The 19,534-nt window shown below is 38.8% G+C and overlaps 1 protein-coding gene across 1 annotated transcript in view; it reads left to right on the top strand.

The window, feature by feature from the left end:
* Positions 1-19,534, top strand: part of LOC117161975 (neural cell adhesion molecule 2) — a 298,151-nt gene that overhangs the window by 272,779 nt on the left and 5,838 nt on the right. Inside the window, exons 6-13 of the mRNA XM_033343762.2 lie at positions 6,587-6,738; positions 11,011-11,155; positions 11,271-11,401; positions 12,365-12,524; positions 13,035-13,328; positions 16,836-17,144; positions 18,230-18,556; positions 19,161-19,348. Coding sequence (XP_033199653.1) covers positions 6,587-6,738; positions 11,011-11,155; positions 11,271-11,401; positions 12,365-12,524; positions 13,035-13,328; positions 16,836-17,144; positions 18,230-18,556; positions 19,161-19,348 — 1,706 coding nt within the window. The remainder of the gene's footprint in view (positions 1-6,586; positions 6,739-11,010; positions 11,156-11,270; positions 11,402-12,364; positions 12,525-13,034; positions 13,329-16,835; positions 17,145-18,229; positions 18,557-19,160; positions 19,349-19,534) is intronic.

The following is a 19,534-nucleotide window of genomic DNA, read 5'->3' as shown; positions in this document are numbered from 1 at the left end:
TATTACTGGATTGCGGATGCGATTTCATATTTTCATAATTACAAAATACCATAATCAGCGCTTTACTTTAGATGTTTTATATGTTTCTGCAACTTTATGTATTGTATATATATATTTTTTTAATCTCAATAGGTAAGGTCGAAAGAAAAATATTAATATGTTTCTTTAGAGATGCGAAGTATAGGGAGATGAATTCATCATATCCAAATTGCAAAAAATGTATGATACGTTTCATCGGTATTTGCTCGAATGGACGAACATTCGTATTTCACGTTTCCATCGTTTTCGAACGAAGAACGAGCGCTTTGGTGACCCTCAAGTGACCATCAGGCGGTGGCTGAGAGAGTTAGCCAAACAAAAAGGAGTTTGGTTAACCGCACGAATGTGACACGACACAGCTGGATCGACCAGCTGATATTTCAAATATTCCATTCTGTCGGCGACAACGGTCAAGGGAGTAGGCTTGCGTCCCGCCTGGGCTACGGACGTGGCTAATTTACATGACTTGCATTGGGCTAATTCGAGCGACGGTCGATAGCGCCAGCTAAAAGGGTTGAAACGATGTTTACTTTATTATGTAATCACAGGGAAATTCAATATTGACGGAGGCATGCCGGAAGTCGCTTTAGGAACGCCTTATGGCTCTTTTAAACACCGCTGGCTGCTATCTTCGTCCCATTCTTTCGTATGCCAAACGATTCAAGATATTATTTCCTGAATATTATTTATGATGGTGATTTTACGAATGTCCAGAATTAATAATAATTTTTCAATTTTGTATATTATTAGAATACATCGTTAAGAGAAATGTTCTTGGACCATTATCATCGAGATTGTCGTCAAACGAATTCTTGAACCGCGATAAATAAAATTATTGACAGAAAATTCTTCGATCGTTATAATCGAAGTTAATATCAGAAGAATTCTTCGGTCGCTATGAGCAAGATTATCGTCAAGAAAAATTCTTGGATCACGATAAAAAAATTATCGACGAGAAATCTTTAGATCGCTCTCAACAAAATTATTGAGAGAAAATTGTTGTCAGAAAAGTTCTTAAATTATTATTAGTAAGATTATTAGATCGTTGGATTTTTCTTCGTTTACTAAGGATAATAATCGAAATAGCCGATTATCTTTATCCTTATCTAGTCTACTATCTTTGTATTCGTATTTACCATAAAAGGAAAAGATTAAAAGAAACAGTATGCTGTATTGGAACTTATTTCACGACTCAGTGGACGTTCCGACCACGATAAATTAATATCTCCAAGTAAGGGCATCTCGAGGGACTGCATTAAGGAACTCTGAGAGAGAACTCGTAAGATCTTCATGAGACTTTATCGTTTTGGAAAGGGACAATTCCGAATCCTATAAACGAATGAAGTGAACCTACGAACACGAAGCTTTTTGTTTCGTATAAGATTCAACTACTTTCGAGCTCGTTTGATAGCTCTTCCTTTCCACGTTATGGTACATCTCTGCTTTTCCAAAAGAACACAATTTTATTAAAAAACTTATTTTCTTTTTCGCGTGGATATAAGAATAAGAAAGATTCGGTAAGTTCGAAATCTCGATGTTTTAACAGAATTCGTGGCGCAAGAAGTTACCAGAAGAGCATCCTTTACCCGTTACCGATAAAGAGGCGTGTTTTCTGCGTGCAGGCGCCGCCTCGCGAGGAGAACTCACTCAAGCACACAATGGTCTCGAAGCCACAAAAGGAAAAGTTGAATACGAAATGTCACGAAACGACCACGATACGGGCCGCTGCGTAAAACTAATTTCCTCGCCTCTGCCGAGGACTTCGACCACAGCAACGACGCTTCAGTGGAACAATAGCTGTTATACGTCTCGATTTCGCCGCTTTGTCAATGTATACGTTTCCACGCGAGGAGATAGACTATCTGCACGGAAAGTCGTGGACGGCCTGTTTTCCGCTTTATGACATTTCTCACGAGCTGGACATCACACGAGTTTGAGGAAAATACGAAACAATTATTGTCGGCATATATAATATTTCGTTTCGATCATACGTTAAGATCTCTCTTATTATTGAAACATTAAAATTCCTGCTTACTAAAACTAAATTGAAATTGAAACATAAGCATTCCAAGCAATTGTTACATTTACTTTTACCCTAAGGCTAACTGCAGTAAATAACAAGACAGCAGAATGACTTTACTTATTGATTTATGAAGATATATATATATGTAGTATCGGGGAAAAGGGCCTAAGAAACATCGAGTTAACCATGAACAATATCGCATAGTTTTGTAGAAGAGGCCTACGTGACCCTGGCCACGAGCGTCTGCGGAACACGTGTGTGGTGGGCCTAGGAAAAGACAAAGGAATGCTAGAACGGCCAGAATGTTAGTTGAGAGAATGCAATGTGAGTTGAGAGGTCACGGAGTGTGAATCGAGAAGTCAGAGAGTGTAAGTGGAGGAGCGGGATAGTATGATAATAAGACGTGCGACGATATTGTAATCGGTCCTTTTGTTATTGAGTATCGCTTATTAAACGACACTAAACTCTAAATAAAACATTACTTGTCCTTACTCTAAGATCCATAAGTTACTACATGTATGTAGTATCGTGGACGAAAGGCCTAAGAAATATCGGGCGAACTATGAACAATGTCGCGAGAGCCGAGGCGCCGTCGGGCCCATCAATGTGTCATCGGTCTTTTCAAGTGCATAGTTTCGTGGAAAAGACCTACGTGACCCTGGCTACGAGCGTCTGCAGAACACGTGTGCGGTGGGCCTAGGAAAAAGGCAATAGAATGGGACAACGGCCAGAGAGGGTCAGTCGAGGAGCAGAGTGCGAGTCGAGAAACAGAGTGCGAGTCGAGAAGCAGAGTGCGAGTCGAGCGGAGACGGAGGTTGCGAGTGGCGTTGCTGAGAGAGTGTTAGTTGCGCTGTTTTCTGTACGTTTGGTATGAATAGTTCAGGTTAATCAACAATCGTCTTTTTCTGTCTGATTAACATCTCTATTGTCCACTCCTTGTAAACATATTACATCACGATATTACATGTATATATGTCGGGTTCACATTATGATTAGGGTTAGGGGCGTGAAACGAATCTTCATTTGGATTACACATTGTTGTTATGCAATAGAGAAAACATTGACTAGTGTAAATATGATTATTAGTACAAGTGTGGATATTCCAGAATTGACAAGTAGTAACCGCGATGATTAGATACTAATGACAATGGTCTTAGGGTCGAAAACGAATTCGCGGTCAACGGGATAACAAATGTACTTTCTTCCGAAGACTCGATTTACTTGTCTACGATACAAGTATTACTAAACTAGCTCTTTGTTAAAACGTAAAATATTCACCGAGCGTGAAGACGCTATGTTACTCACTAATGAGACCTCACGAGAGGATGACTTTCCGTCGCAATGATGCTGTAGAGGAAAACTATGATAGTGTGTGTCTAAGGACACGAGATCATCGGATTTGTGGAGAGATGCCTTCGTTTGGAAAGTGAGGGAAATTGACGTTGCTGTTAATTGGTCAATTTCCTTATGTCCTTCCGACATTGGTATATATGTCGGAGATGAAAGGACATCGGAGCCTTCCGAAAGGGAAGCCTTTGGAACTTCGGGAAAATCCCTTAACACCGTAATCTAGATTCTATCATAGGCGTAATTAAGCAATTGTCGTCTTTCGATCTGATTGTATTTGTTCGAGATTTGTGATATTGAGCTTGGGTTCGAGGCGACAACCAGTCGCCGAACGTAGCCGCGGTCACGGGATGAACGCTTTGTCTAACAAAGGTATGGAGTAATTCTATAGCTCTCCTTAAAAGAAATATTTGTGGCGGCACGCGACAGTAAACATTCCAACGGTTTCTGTCCCGTGGCTCGCCACACGCAGACCTTATTCTTCGAGTAAGATGATTGCCAGATGTCGATGCGTCTCCGCAGTATATGTTCAGCTAGCCTGAGGGCCCGTTATACATCTTAAGATTTAGCTAACCAAAGTCCTTCAAACAGACAAGCAGTCTTTGTCCCAACTACGGGAAGATAGGGGAGACCTATTTCTCAACGAGCGGCGTCTCCCACTAGCAACTTTCCCTCGAGGGCAGCTAGCATCTTTTTCTAACCACCGATATGGAGATTGACCAATTAGCAGCAACGCCAATTTCCCTTACTTTCTGAACGAAGGCTTTTCTCGACGAATCCGATGATCTCGTGTCCTTAGACACACCCCATTATAGTTCTCCTCTGTGGCATCATCGGGACGAAAATTCATTTCTTCTTGCGATCTCATCGACGAAAAGAGTAACACCTTACGACCCGTGAATATTACGCGTCCGATTTAGATTTTGTGAGCACGTTCATTTATCATCCCGTCGACCGCGAATTCGTTATTGAACCTAGGATCATTGTCATTAGTTTCTCGAGTATCTAATTACCACAGTTACTTGTCCGGTTCTGTGATAATCGTATTTGCACTAGTCAATGTCTTCTCTATTGCATAACGACAACGTGTAATCCCAACGAAGATTCGTTTCACGCCCCTAATTCTAATGTAAACCCGACATATATATATGTCGGAGATGAAAGGACATCTATATATATATATATATATATAGGGTGTTCTACGATGTACTGAAAACACATCCTAAGAAACGTATATAATCATAGTCTTACTCTATGTTTTACGATGAAAAATTTCCTTTCGTTAACAAGTGATTCGATCACATCGAGGAACGATCAAAGCGATGATTCTCGCGCGCAAATCCAAGCGCACAGTATCGTTGTTTCGAACAAACGAAAGACTTGGGTATACGGGTAAAGAGAATTTCGAGGACAAAGAACTTTCTGATTAATTCTGAATAATTTAATAAGCGAAGATCAGGTCTGCGCGACCTGGCACCAATGACATATCGCTTTATAACAAAGGAAATTTATCAACGTCAATTAGTCACGCTGGTGACTATAGATACGCTTCTAATGTTGCGCATGAGAAAGAAAAAAGGAAAGAAACAGAGAAAGAAAAAGGGAAGAAAAAAAGAAAGAGAGAAAGAGACTGGCAGAAGGATACTTAAATCTTGGCGCGCGGCCGTTATCGTTCAATTATGTGAGGACATAATGGAACGAGGATTAATTACAGATCTTTTTCCCATCCGTTTCGAGCAGTGTTCGTCGAGTCGTGTTCTTTACCAACGCGTATGGAATTATATAATTTCACGTCTGTCGTGACGTGAACAGATTTTTTGTCACGCCGCGCCGGGTGAAATTTCCTTTCAAATTCGCTCTGATTACGTGTCGTATGGGAAACAGACCTGTTTTGTATATACAATGAAATTGTTTCAACGATTTACTCTCTTTTATTATGTTATGGTGTATATGCGAACAAAAGAGAGAGAAATACTTTTCTGAACTTTCACGTTGAAATGAATTACGAGTTATTTTAATTTCACTGACTTTAAAGATGTTAGCGTGCTGTTACACGATTTGTACGTATAATACGTACAATGTAACAAGAGGAGGTTGATTAAGCTTAAATTGAGTTATTACGTTATCCAACTGTATCTGAACTGGCGGTTCACATTGTATCTAGAGCATAATAAAGCCGCTCAAAGCTGAGAAAAAATAATAAAGGACAACGAGGGGAAAGAAAAATCGATGCTTCGGACTTGATAAAGCAAACGATTATCCGTGTAAAAAAACAACCACAACGCGAGCAGGGAGTCTAGTATAAATATACCAGGAACTTGGAACGAACTATTTGAATCGCGTTACCTATTTTTAAAGCGAAGAATTACCAATTTCTTCGAATACTGTTCGTAGAAGATTAAACGAGAATTAATTATCAGTGATAATCCAAGCGATTATTCAGCTTGTCTAACCACCTGCTATCCTATTCTACTTGTCCGTCCAAGTACACTCCCGCTGTTCGTGTAACCCAAACACAATCCTATTCTACTACCTGTTCACACGCAGTCCTATTCTACTAGGCTGGCCAGCTACCATTTCTACTCCTTCCGTCTGATAAGATACTGTCCCATTCCTCTTCTACGCTCAGCGGAGACACCGTGTTCCGCTCTAGTTTTCCACTCTTTCAGGTAACCCAGTAACCGAAACTTATCTCACTAATCTAAATCATCCCTCAGACATAATTCCACATCAGCTGAAACAAATTAATCCAAAACTCCGACCTGAACAACTTGTAAATAAATAATTTTCCCAATTGTTCAATATATAGAACACATCCAACTCATCTATCGATTTGAATATTTCCAATTAAAAATTTTCTCTAGCTATTCAATATACGATATAAAAGACAAAACCGACTTATATTTAATGCTAATACTAAGACAAATCAGCTGAAAAGTTAAACTTCGATATTTCCAAACAATTTCCCTAATCATACAGCTTACAAAACTATTATCTTGGCCGTTCAATTGACCGTTGACTAAAACAAATCAACGCGAAAATTCAAACTGAACATTTCCGACCAAACATTTTCCCAATTACTATACTCATAAAGGATACAAAACCAGCCATTACCTTCTTCTTGCGTGAAATACGCTTCTTACGATACTAATACCGTGCAAACGACCGTACTTGCAGTTCCCCCGCTGGAAGTGAAGATAATCGGGTCGAACCAGCCGTTGTCGGCGGGCAAGAGGTACGAGCTGGTATGCACCACTTCCGGCTCCAGGCCACCGGCTACGGTAACCTGGTGGAGGAACGATCAGCGTTTAGTAGAGACGAAGGAAACTGTAAGTAATAGTATCAAGACAAGTAAAACAGTATGGATCGTTCACGAAGATCGAGTTGGCTATTCCCTGGTCGAGCGTAAATCGAAGTCAAGTCTCTTAAATCAGTGAAATATCTCGCGAATCGAAATATATACTTGTCCAGGGAAACCGTCTGGAAGAAGGAAACGGAGGAAGAGAGAACACGGTTGAAATCTCACGTTGTTCGTGAATCGATATAATCGTCCATAAGTATTTGAGCACTTTCGAATTATTACAAATACATAAGACATACTTCAAACGAATTTAATTTAATTTTGATCTGTGATCTTGTCTCGAGCAAACAATATGTGATTGGCAGATATTGGTAAATAGCTGATACTGATTGGTATAAATAAAAAAGTAATAATCGAAGGTAGATGAAAATTAATCCTGCGGAGATACCTGAGTCAAGTTTTTGATATATTTTCTTGCTGGGTCTAGAATATACGATATTTTCTCATCCTTTGGCTATTATATTAAAAACTAATGCTGTCTCGTAATATACAACAAATTTGATTAGTTGCTATTCAAAATTGGATTTCATTCAAATAACTCTACCTTACTTGAACTTTCAAGATATAATAAATGTATTAATCTTTTGATCAAATTGAACCAGATATCTGAAGATGATGTACCGTGAATATCGCTTTTCTGTGGGAGACTAGTCACGCGGGAACTTGTGTAGATAGAGGAAGTAGAGAGTCGAACAGAGTAAAACAGGGTGGCGTAAGATTCGATTTAGCATCGTCGAAGCACTCAGCATAACTTGTAATCCCTACTTGGCGTGGCCTCTTAGAGCAGCTGTAAAATACGTTGTTCTCCGCGTGCGTGTACTTGGCGCGTGTTCCGTCGTCGTGTACCGGTCCGTTCGCGATAGCGTGCCAGGATATCGTTATCACGAGCTCACGTGTGCCACGGCTTAAGCCACGTTAAAAGCGCCATTAGACGACGAATAATTTAAATCGAGAGCAAACCAGCGACGTGATAACGCTGCTGCTACCCTCGCGACTCCATGCTCCCGTTACGGCTGCGTAATTAAGGGAAATCGACTGGGTCATGAGAATCGGGAATACACAACGACCCGACCATTAATTAGCCCCGGACGGAATGTCCTTCGTTGAAAAACAATAGCCAGCCTCGGGGATTTGGACGCGATTTAAGAGACGTTTCGCCTCGTTTCGGATACGAATACTCGATGTCCAGCTCGGTGCACGAGTCACGATTGTCTCTAAGCGATTACCGAATCGAAATTTATCGAGAGTATTCTGGAAATTTCTGTAAGACACGGGAAAGATAGTAAAAGTTTGAAGAAAATGGGAAAACAGTAATCGACAGATTGTTTATAGATTTCTGCTTCGTGCATCTGTAAACGAAATGCGATAACAGAGGTTGGTAGAATATGTATAGTAGTACTTCACTATCTGAATACGAGTTGAGATTTTATCTAACAGTTGTTATCGGGACAGATATATTTCCAAAGAATGCTGAATACAGCGTTTTCTCTTCGTTAGATGCAAATGAGATACGAATACTTCTGAACTAATATTATCAGTGAAATTTCACAACCTTCAAGTACAGCTCTCCAGTATAAATTCTATTGAATAGCAAGAACAAATTAGTTACCAGCCCAAATAAAATTTTACTAACAACATTTTACAAATTACAATCCATCTGTCTAACTGCTCGACCTAAAATTATAATAAACCTCTAATATATAACTTGCAAATTCGCTGATATTATTAATCGGAAAATTATCGTACAAGAAGCTCATTTCGCAATATGAATTTCAAGAGTTGACGAGACGAACGATGGTCAGATAATACGAAGCAACTGTACCTTAAGCGTAAAGATTATTGAAAATAGTTCGTTCGTTCGGGTGAAAAATATCGGTGCAGGACGATGTAAAACGTAAGGCGCGTTAGTAGAGAAACAGAACGGCCGGAACGAAAGTTTCCAAACTGCGAGATTACAAGAAGAGGAAGAGGAAGAAGAAAGAGAAGTTGAGGAAGAAAAAGAACGATCTCGTTTCCTCCGATATACTTCTATAGATTATACTTCCTCCTCGCATTTCTTCTTACGTCTCATCCTCTTTTGTTTAACTTTCTTATATACGCAGCAGCGCAAAGTCGCGCGGAATCAACTTTAGAACAATATTTTTTTCGTTTCCTTCCTGGCTAGTGTCTTTCCTCCGCTTTTATTTTATCAGTCTCTCGATCTCCGCGTCTCGAATATTTATATGTTGATCGGATGGAACATTGGGAGAAAAAAGAAAATATAAATTTATAACTCGAGTGCCTCTCGAAGTCACGAGATTACGACCGACCCGTGAAATCAATATTCTACTTGCCTAGATACGAGCATGCGATATTAATCGGCAGTTTTCCGAGAAGAAGACAAGTATTTGCAAAAATGGAGAGTAACTTTAACGCGGAGAACACGAGAGGCATTTGGCAAACTCAGAATTTTTCTTTCGAAGATTCATCGAACGATAAGCATTATAATTGTTACAAGTAGCAAAAGATACTGATTTAAAGTTGACACTCGAAATTTGCAGAATTAAAATCTCTTAATCCTTAGTTAACATTAGAACTACTACACCAATTAAAATAGCTGGTTCTACTATTTTATAAATGTGCTAACCCTCATTTAGGGATCATGATCCCAGATGGATTAATAATACTAAAAATGTACTACTACAAAGCATAGAATTCCTTTTGTAAGAATATAATAAATCAATAAATATAAAAATATTTGGTTATTACGTATTTTTTAAAGACCAGTCAGTTTGACTGGTTTTGATAAAAATAGTTTCGTTTTGACTGTTGGTAGTTCTAGCGTTATATACAAAGAATTACATATTTTTTCCATTAAAAAGATCTTTTTTTTGTTACTGTTTCGCCTTTTACGATGATTTTCAACTTTCCAATTTTATCGAAAGACCATTTGTGATTTCGTGGAAATCACCCTTCCATGCATCAATGGTTAATGACAATATATCGCTATTGTTATCGTCAGGAACACTAATGGAAAAGTGGCAAATAGGTTCTAAACTTTATCTCGACGATAAATTACTGATGGTGCTCTTCTCTTTGCCTGATCTTCATGACGACGCTATTATTAAAAGTAATCAACTTCGTCAAAATCTATCGACCCAAAGTTAACATCCATCAACGTCAGGATCTTTAACTCGTTAATTATATAATTTCTGAAAAATGATAACGAAAGAGGAAAGTTAATAGACATGACGTTAAAGTCAGGAACTTTGATTCGAAAACAAATGGAAGGAATATTCAGAAGTGCAGAGACAGTAAAGTCTTAACAAACACTTGAGAACTTTCAGATGTATATAGCTTCTTCAATAAGTCAGATATAAGATAACAACAAGGCAAGTGCAAGGCGCAACTCAGCTGCTATAACAATATATCTTGTGCAAGTCAATTTCAGAGTTCAACGTCGTAAAGTTTACCATAAAACTGAACAGATCCGCGGGAAAATATCTAAATCAATGGACATTTTAGACTAAGAAAACTCCGCGCTAAGCTATTTCTGCAAGATAATGCACTCAAGGTGTTCCTTTCTAAGCCTGTAACAGTAAATTGACAATTACATTGGCGTAGTATTTCAAAGTTTACTACTGATTAGCCAGGGATGAACGACTACCAATAAGGCTACATTTTGTGATGCATAAAGTCAAGAGAAAAAAGTTTCATTCAAAATTTCTTCGACTTTTCATAAAAGCCCATATCCACGAATGCATGTCAACCCTGAAATTGTTTAACAGCCAGGAAATTCTATTTCATAATTGAGGCTCTCAAAAACTTTGCTAATCGATTTTACTTTTAATAAATCTACCAATTTCATCTTCCTAAGTACATCATTAGTGTTTAATGTTTCAAAAAGTAAATAATTTGCTATCACATAAATCTATCAGAAAAATTACGAATAATACGTACAAATAATAATATATTCTAAGATAAATTGAAGAAAGTCAAGTATTTATCATCTATGGCTCTCCTCCACTTTGAAATTCGTCAACTATCTTTTAATTATCGTAGAAACAAGAGTGTTATTATTCCAAACGGAGATTCGTCCAAGCAACCGTCTCTTCGTTTCCTACATCTCGAAATCGCTTCGATCCAAACAAAATAACGAACAATAAAATTAAGCCAGACGTAAGAAAGAAAAGACAGAAAGTAGAAATAAAAGGAGGAAAATGTAATCGCGCAAGGGGAAGTTATGATAATGCTGTTACAGACCTCGAGCGATGGGAACACGACCACCAGTATCTTATCTTTCATGGCGACCAAAGCAGATGCTGGTAGACAATTGTCGTGCCGGGCTGAACATCCAATCATGGGAGCCGAGTCGATAAAAGACGACTGGGTGCTCGAGATACAGTGTAAGCGTATTAGAGACACATTCCTGCAGAAGCCATAACGCTTGCAAAGCCCGTGTCGATCAGTTACGATTATTCACCGCGGCACCATCGACATATTGACGTTTTCAATTTGCAGACACGCCGGAAACGCGGATACAGCTGGGCACCTCTTTGAATCCTAACGCGATCCGCGAGGGAACTGACGTCTACTTCGACTGTCTGATTCATGCCGAGCCACCCGTTTACAAGGTTGAATGGCGACACTTGGTAAGCAATTTTGTAATTGATTTAATCCAGTTCTTACGTTCGATATCAGTCGTATCTATCTTCTATCGTAAAATTGTGGAAAGTTTCATTCCATTCGCACTTCAAGCAATTTATAATACTCGGAATTGATATTTAGGTGCTGAAACTTCGATTATTATTTTCGGTTTCGATTATTCCAAATTTAGAATTTTTATTTTTAATTACTTCCACGTAAGAAATCTTCCCAGTGGACTTATCGTTAGCGGATAATCAAGATTTTGCGTTCGTATTACCGTTTTTAGCATTCGAATTCATCTACGATCGCTTGGGACTCTAAGCCCCAAAAGTTGCAATTTAGTTCAGTGCACTCAAAACTTATAATCTAACTGATACTTTCTCTTATATTCATAACAATTTCGAACGCACGCTCTTCGTGTGTTTAAATGCTTCTTTCATTTTCTGTGATTACGGGAGGAACTGTCTCGCCGTGTCTTTTCAGCTTAAAATTAATTTAAACAAAACCTGTTTTCTGAGGATCAAAAAGTTTCGGAAGTAGCCCGTTCTCGGATTTCACGAAGTTTCACGAAGCTTCGCATGTGAGTTGAAAGAGTATAGAACCACAATACCGCCACCCTATTAGTACAGAAGTAGGGGAAGCGATGTGAAGTTCGACCGAAACAAGGGTATTCAAAGTTCTGTAACAACGTCGATCGCGAGTACCAAGCTTACTTCGTTGTATTTTTCAACAACGTTGAAAAATTCACGATGGTATTTTCTATAGACTAGGAAATTTATTTGCAACGTTCCGCGTTCAGAATTCCATTTTGGCGTAGAATTATTAATATTTGGAAATTAATCTTAACGCTGAAAACTGTGCTTGGATATAATTGAAGCAAAATTTCGTATAACTTTGCATGGATTATATCAGTCGTAAGTGTACAATCTGTGACTCATCAGCGTCGCATCAATCACCCTTTGTTCCAGGAAAAAACTCTTCATCTCAACATCACACAGGGTATCATAATCAGTAATCAAAGCTTGGTGTTGCAAGGCGTCGACCGTAAAAGCGCAGGCAATTACACTTGTGTTGGATACAACACGGAAGGAGATGGGGAAAGCTCTCCGTTTTATTTGAACGTAATGTGTACGTGTCACCCACCTAAATAAATGATCAGACGGTCCGCGAGACAATTTCCGTTCTCTCAACATCGGGCAATTAAACGTCGTTTCCCGACAAATTAAGACGTTTCTATTAGTAATAAAACAAACGTTATAAACGCTAATAAATAAACACTGCAAGAACGAAGTGTGATAAAATGAAGAAGATAATGTGATAGAAAGTTATCGAAACAAATGAACCATATATCATTCAACAAGATATAAATCTATGAAAATATATACATTGCCTCCTGAAATTTCGCTACTAAACTTTTCGTGCAGCCTAATATTTCCTTCTCCTTAATTATTATATTATACGTTACAATAAATATATTTGTTCCTTCTAATTATTAAATAAAATAGTCGCATACGAAGTCTCTATGGAATCATAAAATAAAATCAAAGGAAATCTCGATCTCTTCCGAGAAAAATTCGATCAAAGTCCTGGAATAGACGCGTAGAATAAAACTGAAACGATTCAAATCTTGAATTCCAGTCGCGCCCACCTGCAAACCGAATCAGACGAAGGTTCATGGAGTGGCGAAACAAGAAAAGGCAAACATATCTTGCCAAGTGGACGCAAACCCGCCTGAGGTTCAATTCCGCTGGACCTTCAACAATTCCGCTGAGAGTATCGACGTAGCCGCGAGTCATATCGCCAGGGCTGGCACATCCTCGATCGTCTCTTACACACCCATGACGGAATTGGATTACGGCACGTTGCTCTGCTGGGCCACCAATCGAATAGGACATCAACAAGTGCCCTGCGTCTATCACATCATACCGGCCGGTGAGGTATCTTTATGTGGTAATTCGATCATGGAAATTCCTCTCAACCGTGAAACTCGATATTCGAACAATATAACGCGCGCGATTCCCTTATTTCGTTCGTTTCGCTCTTTCAAGATTTTACCGAGATTCGAAAAATTAGAAAAGATTTGCGATGAATTTCTTTGACTCTTGCGATTTTAGTGGAAGTTTTTTTTGTATCGATATCGGGAATATTAACATACTTCCTGGATAGAGAACGGGAAAACTCATTTTCATGCAGCTTTTCAGGCAGAATTTCCTTAATAACTGCGGACTTTATATTTGAAATAAAATTAAATAACTTCTTTCTCAGACGTGAATTATTATAGAGCGAAAGGGTCAGCACATTTGAATAAAAATACCTTTATAATTTACAGTCCGCAAGTGTTGACCAACCGCGCACTAACTGAACTGAGAAGAGTGTGAATTCTACTTTCTCTTGACTTTTTCACAAGAGTTATTCATTGTCGCGCAAAGAAATGTCAGCGTATGAAATACGAACAATTCTGTATGACGAGTTCAGAGAATTACGCGTGCAACAAATATAAAATACTTGAGTTTCTTTACACTGATTTAATATTAAATCATTTAAAGATATAATTCATAATTCCTAATAGAATTAACAGTATAGTAATATTTTTAAAAAACTTTACACATTAGTAACTAGTTAATAAAAATGAAGAACTGCAAGATCTACTACCAAGGAAACCATGATATATCCGTAGAAATTGTAGAGAATTCCGTGACAGGTAAATAATGAATTGCTCTACTAGTAAGCACAATACCGTGTCGAAAGATGCATCGAGAAATGCAAATTACTTAAAATATTACGCTGGGATAAGCTTGTGCCATTCTACTTGGTTGACCAAACACGGTCCCATTTCACTAGTCTAATACGATACTGTCTCCAGCTACTTGTTCGATCAGATACCGCGCCAGGTCTATTCGTCTGACAAGATAGCGTCCGATTTCACTTGTCCGGTCAGTCGTCGTTCCATTTTTACTCGTCTGTGCGATAACTAGCATAAAATTTCCCTAAGTCTTTCCACCGCCTTAATCTCTCGACCAAAGCATTAACATAAATCGTTATTACCGGCTACGTGGTAACTTTTCCTCACTTTTCTCGAAATACGGAGAACACGTATGCAAGTTTGTCGATCGAGGAAAATTTGTAAGCTCAAAATGGACGAATAAAACTTGAAATGCAAGGGAAAAAATGAAACGTGCCCGCGGTCTGATGGTAATTACAAAAAAAAATGCCCACCTGGTGCTATGCTGACTTTTCAAAAGCGACAATCCCGCCGTGGAAAATCGAGGAGTTCCGGGATTAAAACGGAAGTTCGTTATCACGTCTGTGTATGCGTGGGAATCCATGCATGGATGGCCCTTTTTTACGACGAACGCGGCCATCGAACTACTGAAGCGATCCAATTGTTGCGTGACAAAAAAGAATGGCTACTCGAATGTAACGCCAAAAAGCGTGTCGAAAAATAAAAGAATTCCGAATACTCATTACTCACAAATCACCAAACAAACGGAGATATTTCACCGGTGTTATACTATACAAAAACTTACGATTATCACTAGAGGATCTCTTAACTGTCGATAGAAACCATGATAACTTTTTAATGCGAGAGCACAGAATTATTTACTATATTCAAAGGAAAACTCGGCCAGTTTTCGACAGAAGAAAACTTCTCGGTGGGGATGGACGCACCAGATATTTCAGGAAATTAAAAACAAAGGGACCAAATGGAAATTTACACCGCGTGATTATAGCAAGTTGTTGTTTTTCTCTTTTCTTTTGATAACAGCGAATACCGAGCAATTTTTCCAGCTGCTGACATCCTTTGATGTCATTTTTGTCCGCTTTTCAACCGTCCCGTCGCATTTTCGTCAACCCCCTCCCTTTCTGCCGCTAATTATTCTTCACCGTCAACAAAATACCACGAGTTCGCGGTAAAAGTCTGACTATCTAATATTTGCATAAAATCGCGCCGTCTTTCATAATTGCGCGAAGCTTTATTTGACGTATAACACAACCGCGTTACGAAGTTTTCAAATATTTCGCAGATAGCACGTTTACCTTACGCTTAGCGGGAATATGATAATTTGCGAAAAAAGAAATCCCCGAAAACGTTTCCTCCGTTTACACAGGCATTATCGAACGTTGTATTCGCGACGTTGTTGCCTCGAAAAACATTTTCATTATTCGGGAATTTTAAGGAGACACTGGAACAAAGAATGATAGTTGGGAGCTCCGGTAAATAAGTTTAAACAGAACCCACCTCGCACCTTGTTTACGTTGCCATAAAGGAAACGCGTTTCTAGTTGCAGAACGAAACGTAAAGTGCTGCACTCTGTCAATCTAATATATCCCAACGAAATTATTCTTTACCGTGCCACCGTTACGCGAACATATCCTCACTCTACCTTTTTTCTTCTATCCCTCTCCTTTTTTTTGTAGTATTTTTAATTACTCTCCATTAAAGTACACTGTATCTATCCATTGCTTCGCTCCATTTACCGACATTAAGCACCTTTAATGCAATAGCTTCCTATTCTATCAATAGAGCAGGCTAGAACGAATTTCACCCTTCTTTTGCTCCTACTAATTAATCTCTGAACATAGGCATGAAAATATATTAGAAAAATGCGATTAACCATTTTTAATGTAGCAAGTAATTAGTCCAATGGTCATAATGAAATGAGAAGATAAATAACTAAATTGCATATACGAGAGAATAAATCGTAAATTAGAGGGCTACAGGTTGAAATTTTGTTAATTTCGTCGCTGTCTTATTAGTAATCTATCTTAACTTGTGAAATCCTCGAACGTATCACGAATCTAGCTCGACCCTTAGCGTATCGTCATCTTTTCAGACGGTACGGTCTCCTTTTTTTATAAAATTCAAATATCGTTCCCAACAAAATAAAAAACGTGCGCAAGACCATCGCAATACTTGCGTTTCATCGTTCAGAGGAATTTTTAAACTTTGACTGTATTACGTTCGAAACGTTCGATTCCTTTCATGTAGAACGGAATAAAAGCTGTCTCGAAGTTATCGTAAAAAAACTTTACGACGTGCTCGTGATTTCCACGCGATCCGGCTCGATAGTTCATGTTGCCCCAGAAAATGTGAAGTGCCTGTTGAAAACAAGATCACTCGAGCTTTTACAGTTAATCGTCCAAATCCTTAAACTCGTGCATCGTTCAACCTGATATAACATTTTTTTTCCACTTGGAGCCTTTCACAAATTCTCTAAAACCCTAAAGGTTGCTCGTGTAAAGGTTCTGGTAGAAGCGAACAAACACGAGCAAATAAACGTAAACTATCGAGATTAAAGATAAGTTCTCACGACGGCGATTATTTTCACGTATTACGGTCCAACAATGACAGAAACAATACCAGCGTAAAGATGATTTTTTAAGACGCACAATATTGCATATACTACGTAAGGATTACGTTACCGGTCTCTATACCAGGTCGACCGGATATGGTTCACAATTGCACCACTTCCAACACATCGACGAACTCGTTCTCGGTGCGATGCGCCGAGGGGTTCAACGGAGGTTTGCCGCAGTCCTTTCTTCTGGAAGTAAGAGAAAGCAACAGCCAAGAATTGCGTGCTAATCTGACATCGATGGTGCCGCGTTTTAGTGTTACTCAGCTGGAGTCAGGCGCCCTTTATCAGGCCTGCATATACGCGTACAACGATAAAGGGCGCAGCGAAGCGATGGTGGTGCAGGCTGGAACCCTCAGGCTACCTGAAAAACAATTAACGTCAGAGTCAGGTGGGTATAAATCATACGTTCTGTGTTATTTTACTTTATTCTCCACCTTTGTCCCTGTAATAGCTTGTCTTTCTTCTTTTTTTTCCTTTCTTCCTTATATTATATAACACGTTGCTGATACAGTCTTTCTTGATTCACGATGTTTTTCAGAATTATGGTGGCTTTCAATGAAGAAACTTTTTGTTTCACGCTCTAAATCCTTTTTAAAATGGGGATTTCTCTAGCGAACTGCCTTTTACGATGCTATTTGCATTTTAATCTGTTCATTTATTTGAGAAATTTCGACTTTTATCCGTTTATAGGAAATTCCCGGAACTTTTATAAAATGCTACTTTCATCTTTGCGCAATTGAGCTTAAAGGCTGCACATGATATATTTTACGATCTGCAAGCTCTCCCGTATGAAATAAAAGGAAACTGAGCCAAAAATTTTTCGGTGATCTATAACTATGAAAACGAACCACCCTGGTACCGCGTACGGATAAATGGAACGAATTTGCGAAACGACTTTGAACAAAGAACAAAAGACAGGGCTAGTGGAGAGGATAAATTTCAATTCGTGTTCGCAACAAGATCTTTGTACGCGAAATAATTCATCCATCGCAGCGGGAAATTGTTTCATTGTGCCGTGGAACTGGTTCGTTCGCTTTACTGCGTAGATGACTTCGCATCCATTTCGACTAATCGTAATTACTGCTCTCGTTCTTACCCACGTATCTACCTCCTCTTTACTATCCAGAAATTGACAGAATTAGAAGAACGTTAAAAGTGGAATTGACATTCGACAACAAATTTTTTATCTTTCCATCTAGAAACTGACAAGATTGACAATTTTACAATTACAAAATCTACAATTTTAAGGGAAAATATTGCCCGATGTTAACTTGTAAATGTGAAGTTTATTCCTTTGAAACCCTGCGAGGCATTAAAAGAAGACAATAAACTTTCTTTATCACGCCCAAAAACTGACAGAAATGAAAAGTTTAACATTTTGAAAAACATTTTAATAATTTCTAAACGTGAAATCTCTTGCTGCAAGACGTAAAAAAAAAAGAAGAAATTGTACATTTATAACTGTAATTTTAGAGAGACCAAGACAGAATATGAGACTAATGCCGATGCTGAGCGTGATGATCGGCGTGGTGACCGCTCTGATCATCGTCGCGGTGATAGTGATGGTCGTGCTGAGAATTCAGCACACGCAGGTGGACGAGCAAAGTAAGTCTCAGATGGAGGATCATGGCAAACAAACGAAAACGATCCCCATCCAACGGGAGCTGAGGTTTCGCGAGGGAAGCAGTCTGCTCACGGATGAGAAACATCCTAGCAGTCCGTTCAGGAAACTCGAGAGTAGCGGTGACATAAGCGAAAACGACGAGAAGAATCCAGACATCATACCTCAACAAATCACAGGTTTGTGTGCTTTTGTCGATTGATTCAATCAGATCGACTACGTATAAGTTGACTTAAAATTTACAAAACGTTTCTTGCTATAACTCTTCTTTTCTTACCAATTCTGTATATACTTCTCTTTTAAAGTATTAAACACGCTCCTCGACTTTAAACTTTGCAGGATTTTGCTTCCATAATTCAAACGTTGTGAGATTAATTTTAATACCAGAGTAGGTGATCGATTAAATTTTTCAGGAATCAAACAATGGAGATTGAAATTGGCTTTTGCGTGGCTAAATCTTATAAATTTATAGGTTCTTTCGTGAAGTTAATAATTCGTTATCGAAGTACCTTAACAGGAAATTTAAAATTACAAGAATGCACACAACGTGCAAAAATATATGAAACATCCGAAATATAGCACTCGTTGTGATATTTACCAAACGAAATAAATTTCTGCTTAGATTCTCTCCACTTCATTTAAGTTTACAAAAGCATGACTTTACACAAATATCCTGCAGAAATGTTTATCTATTAGAGAATAAACTTGTTTACACTTCGCTGTAGCAATTAAGGATTAAAGCGAAGTATCTAAAAGCAATTTGAAAATTCTATATGTACACAGGCGACGAGCCATCGGAGTACCTGAGAAAGAGGCGGCTCGTGTCGACGATCGAAACGTCACCGTCGAGAAGTTTGCTGGAGCACTCGACGGTTACTTCCGTCAGCGGTCACGGCAGTTACGTTGGCTACTGCACCATTCGTAACGGCATGCCGTTGCACGAATTCTCGAATCTGACGAAACATAAAAGCGTAAGTTCAATTTTCACTAATGCGTCCCCTGATTATCCCCAGTTACACGTTCGCTTCTACTCTCTAGTTCATACTCCATCCTAAAACTAACTTCCAGCCAGGTGTTTCAACTTTTCCGTTTAAACGTCTAGAAAACGAGGCGGGTTTGCGTGGTACATGCGACTGGACAGGATACCATTCTACATA

Source organism: Bombus vancouverensis, chromosome 14 (genome assembly GCF_051014615.1).
Source record: "Bombus vancouverensis nearcticus chromosome 14, iyBomVanc1_principal, whole genome shotgun sequence".
NCBI lineage: Eukaryota > Metazoa > Arthropoda > Insecta > Hymenoptera > Apidae > Bombus > Bombus vancouverensis.
This window is presented reverse-complemented; position numbering and strand designations above follow the sequence as displayed.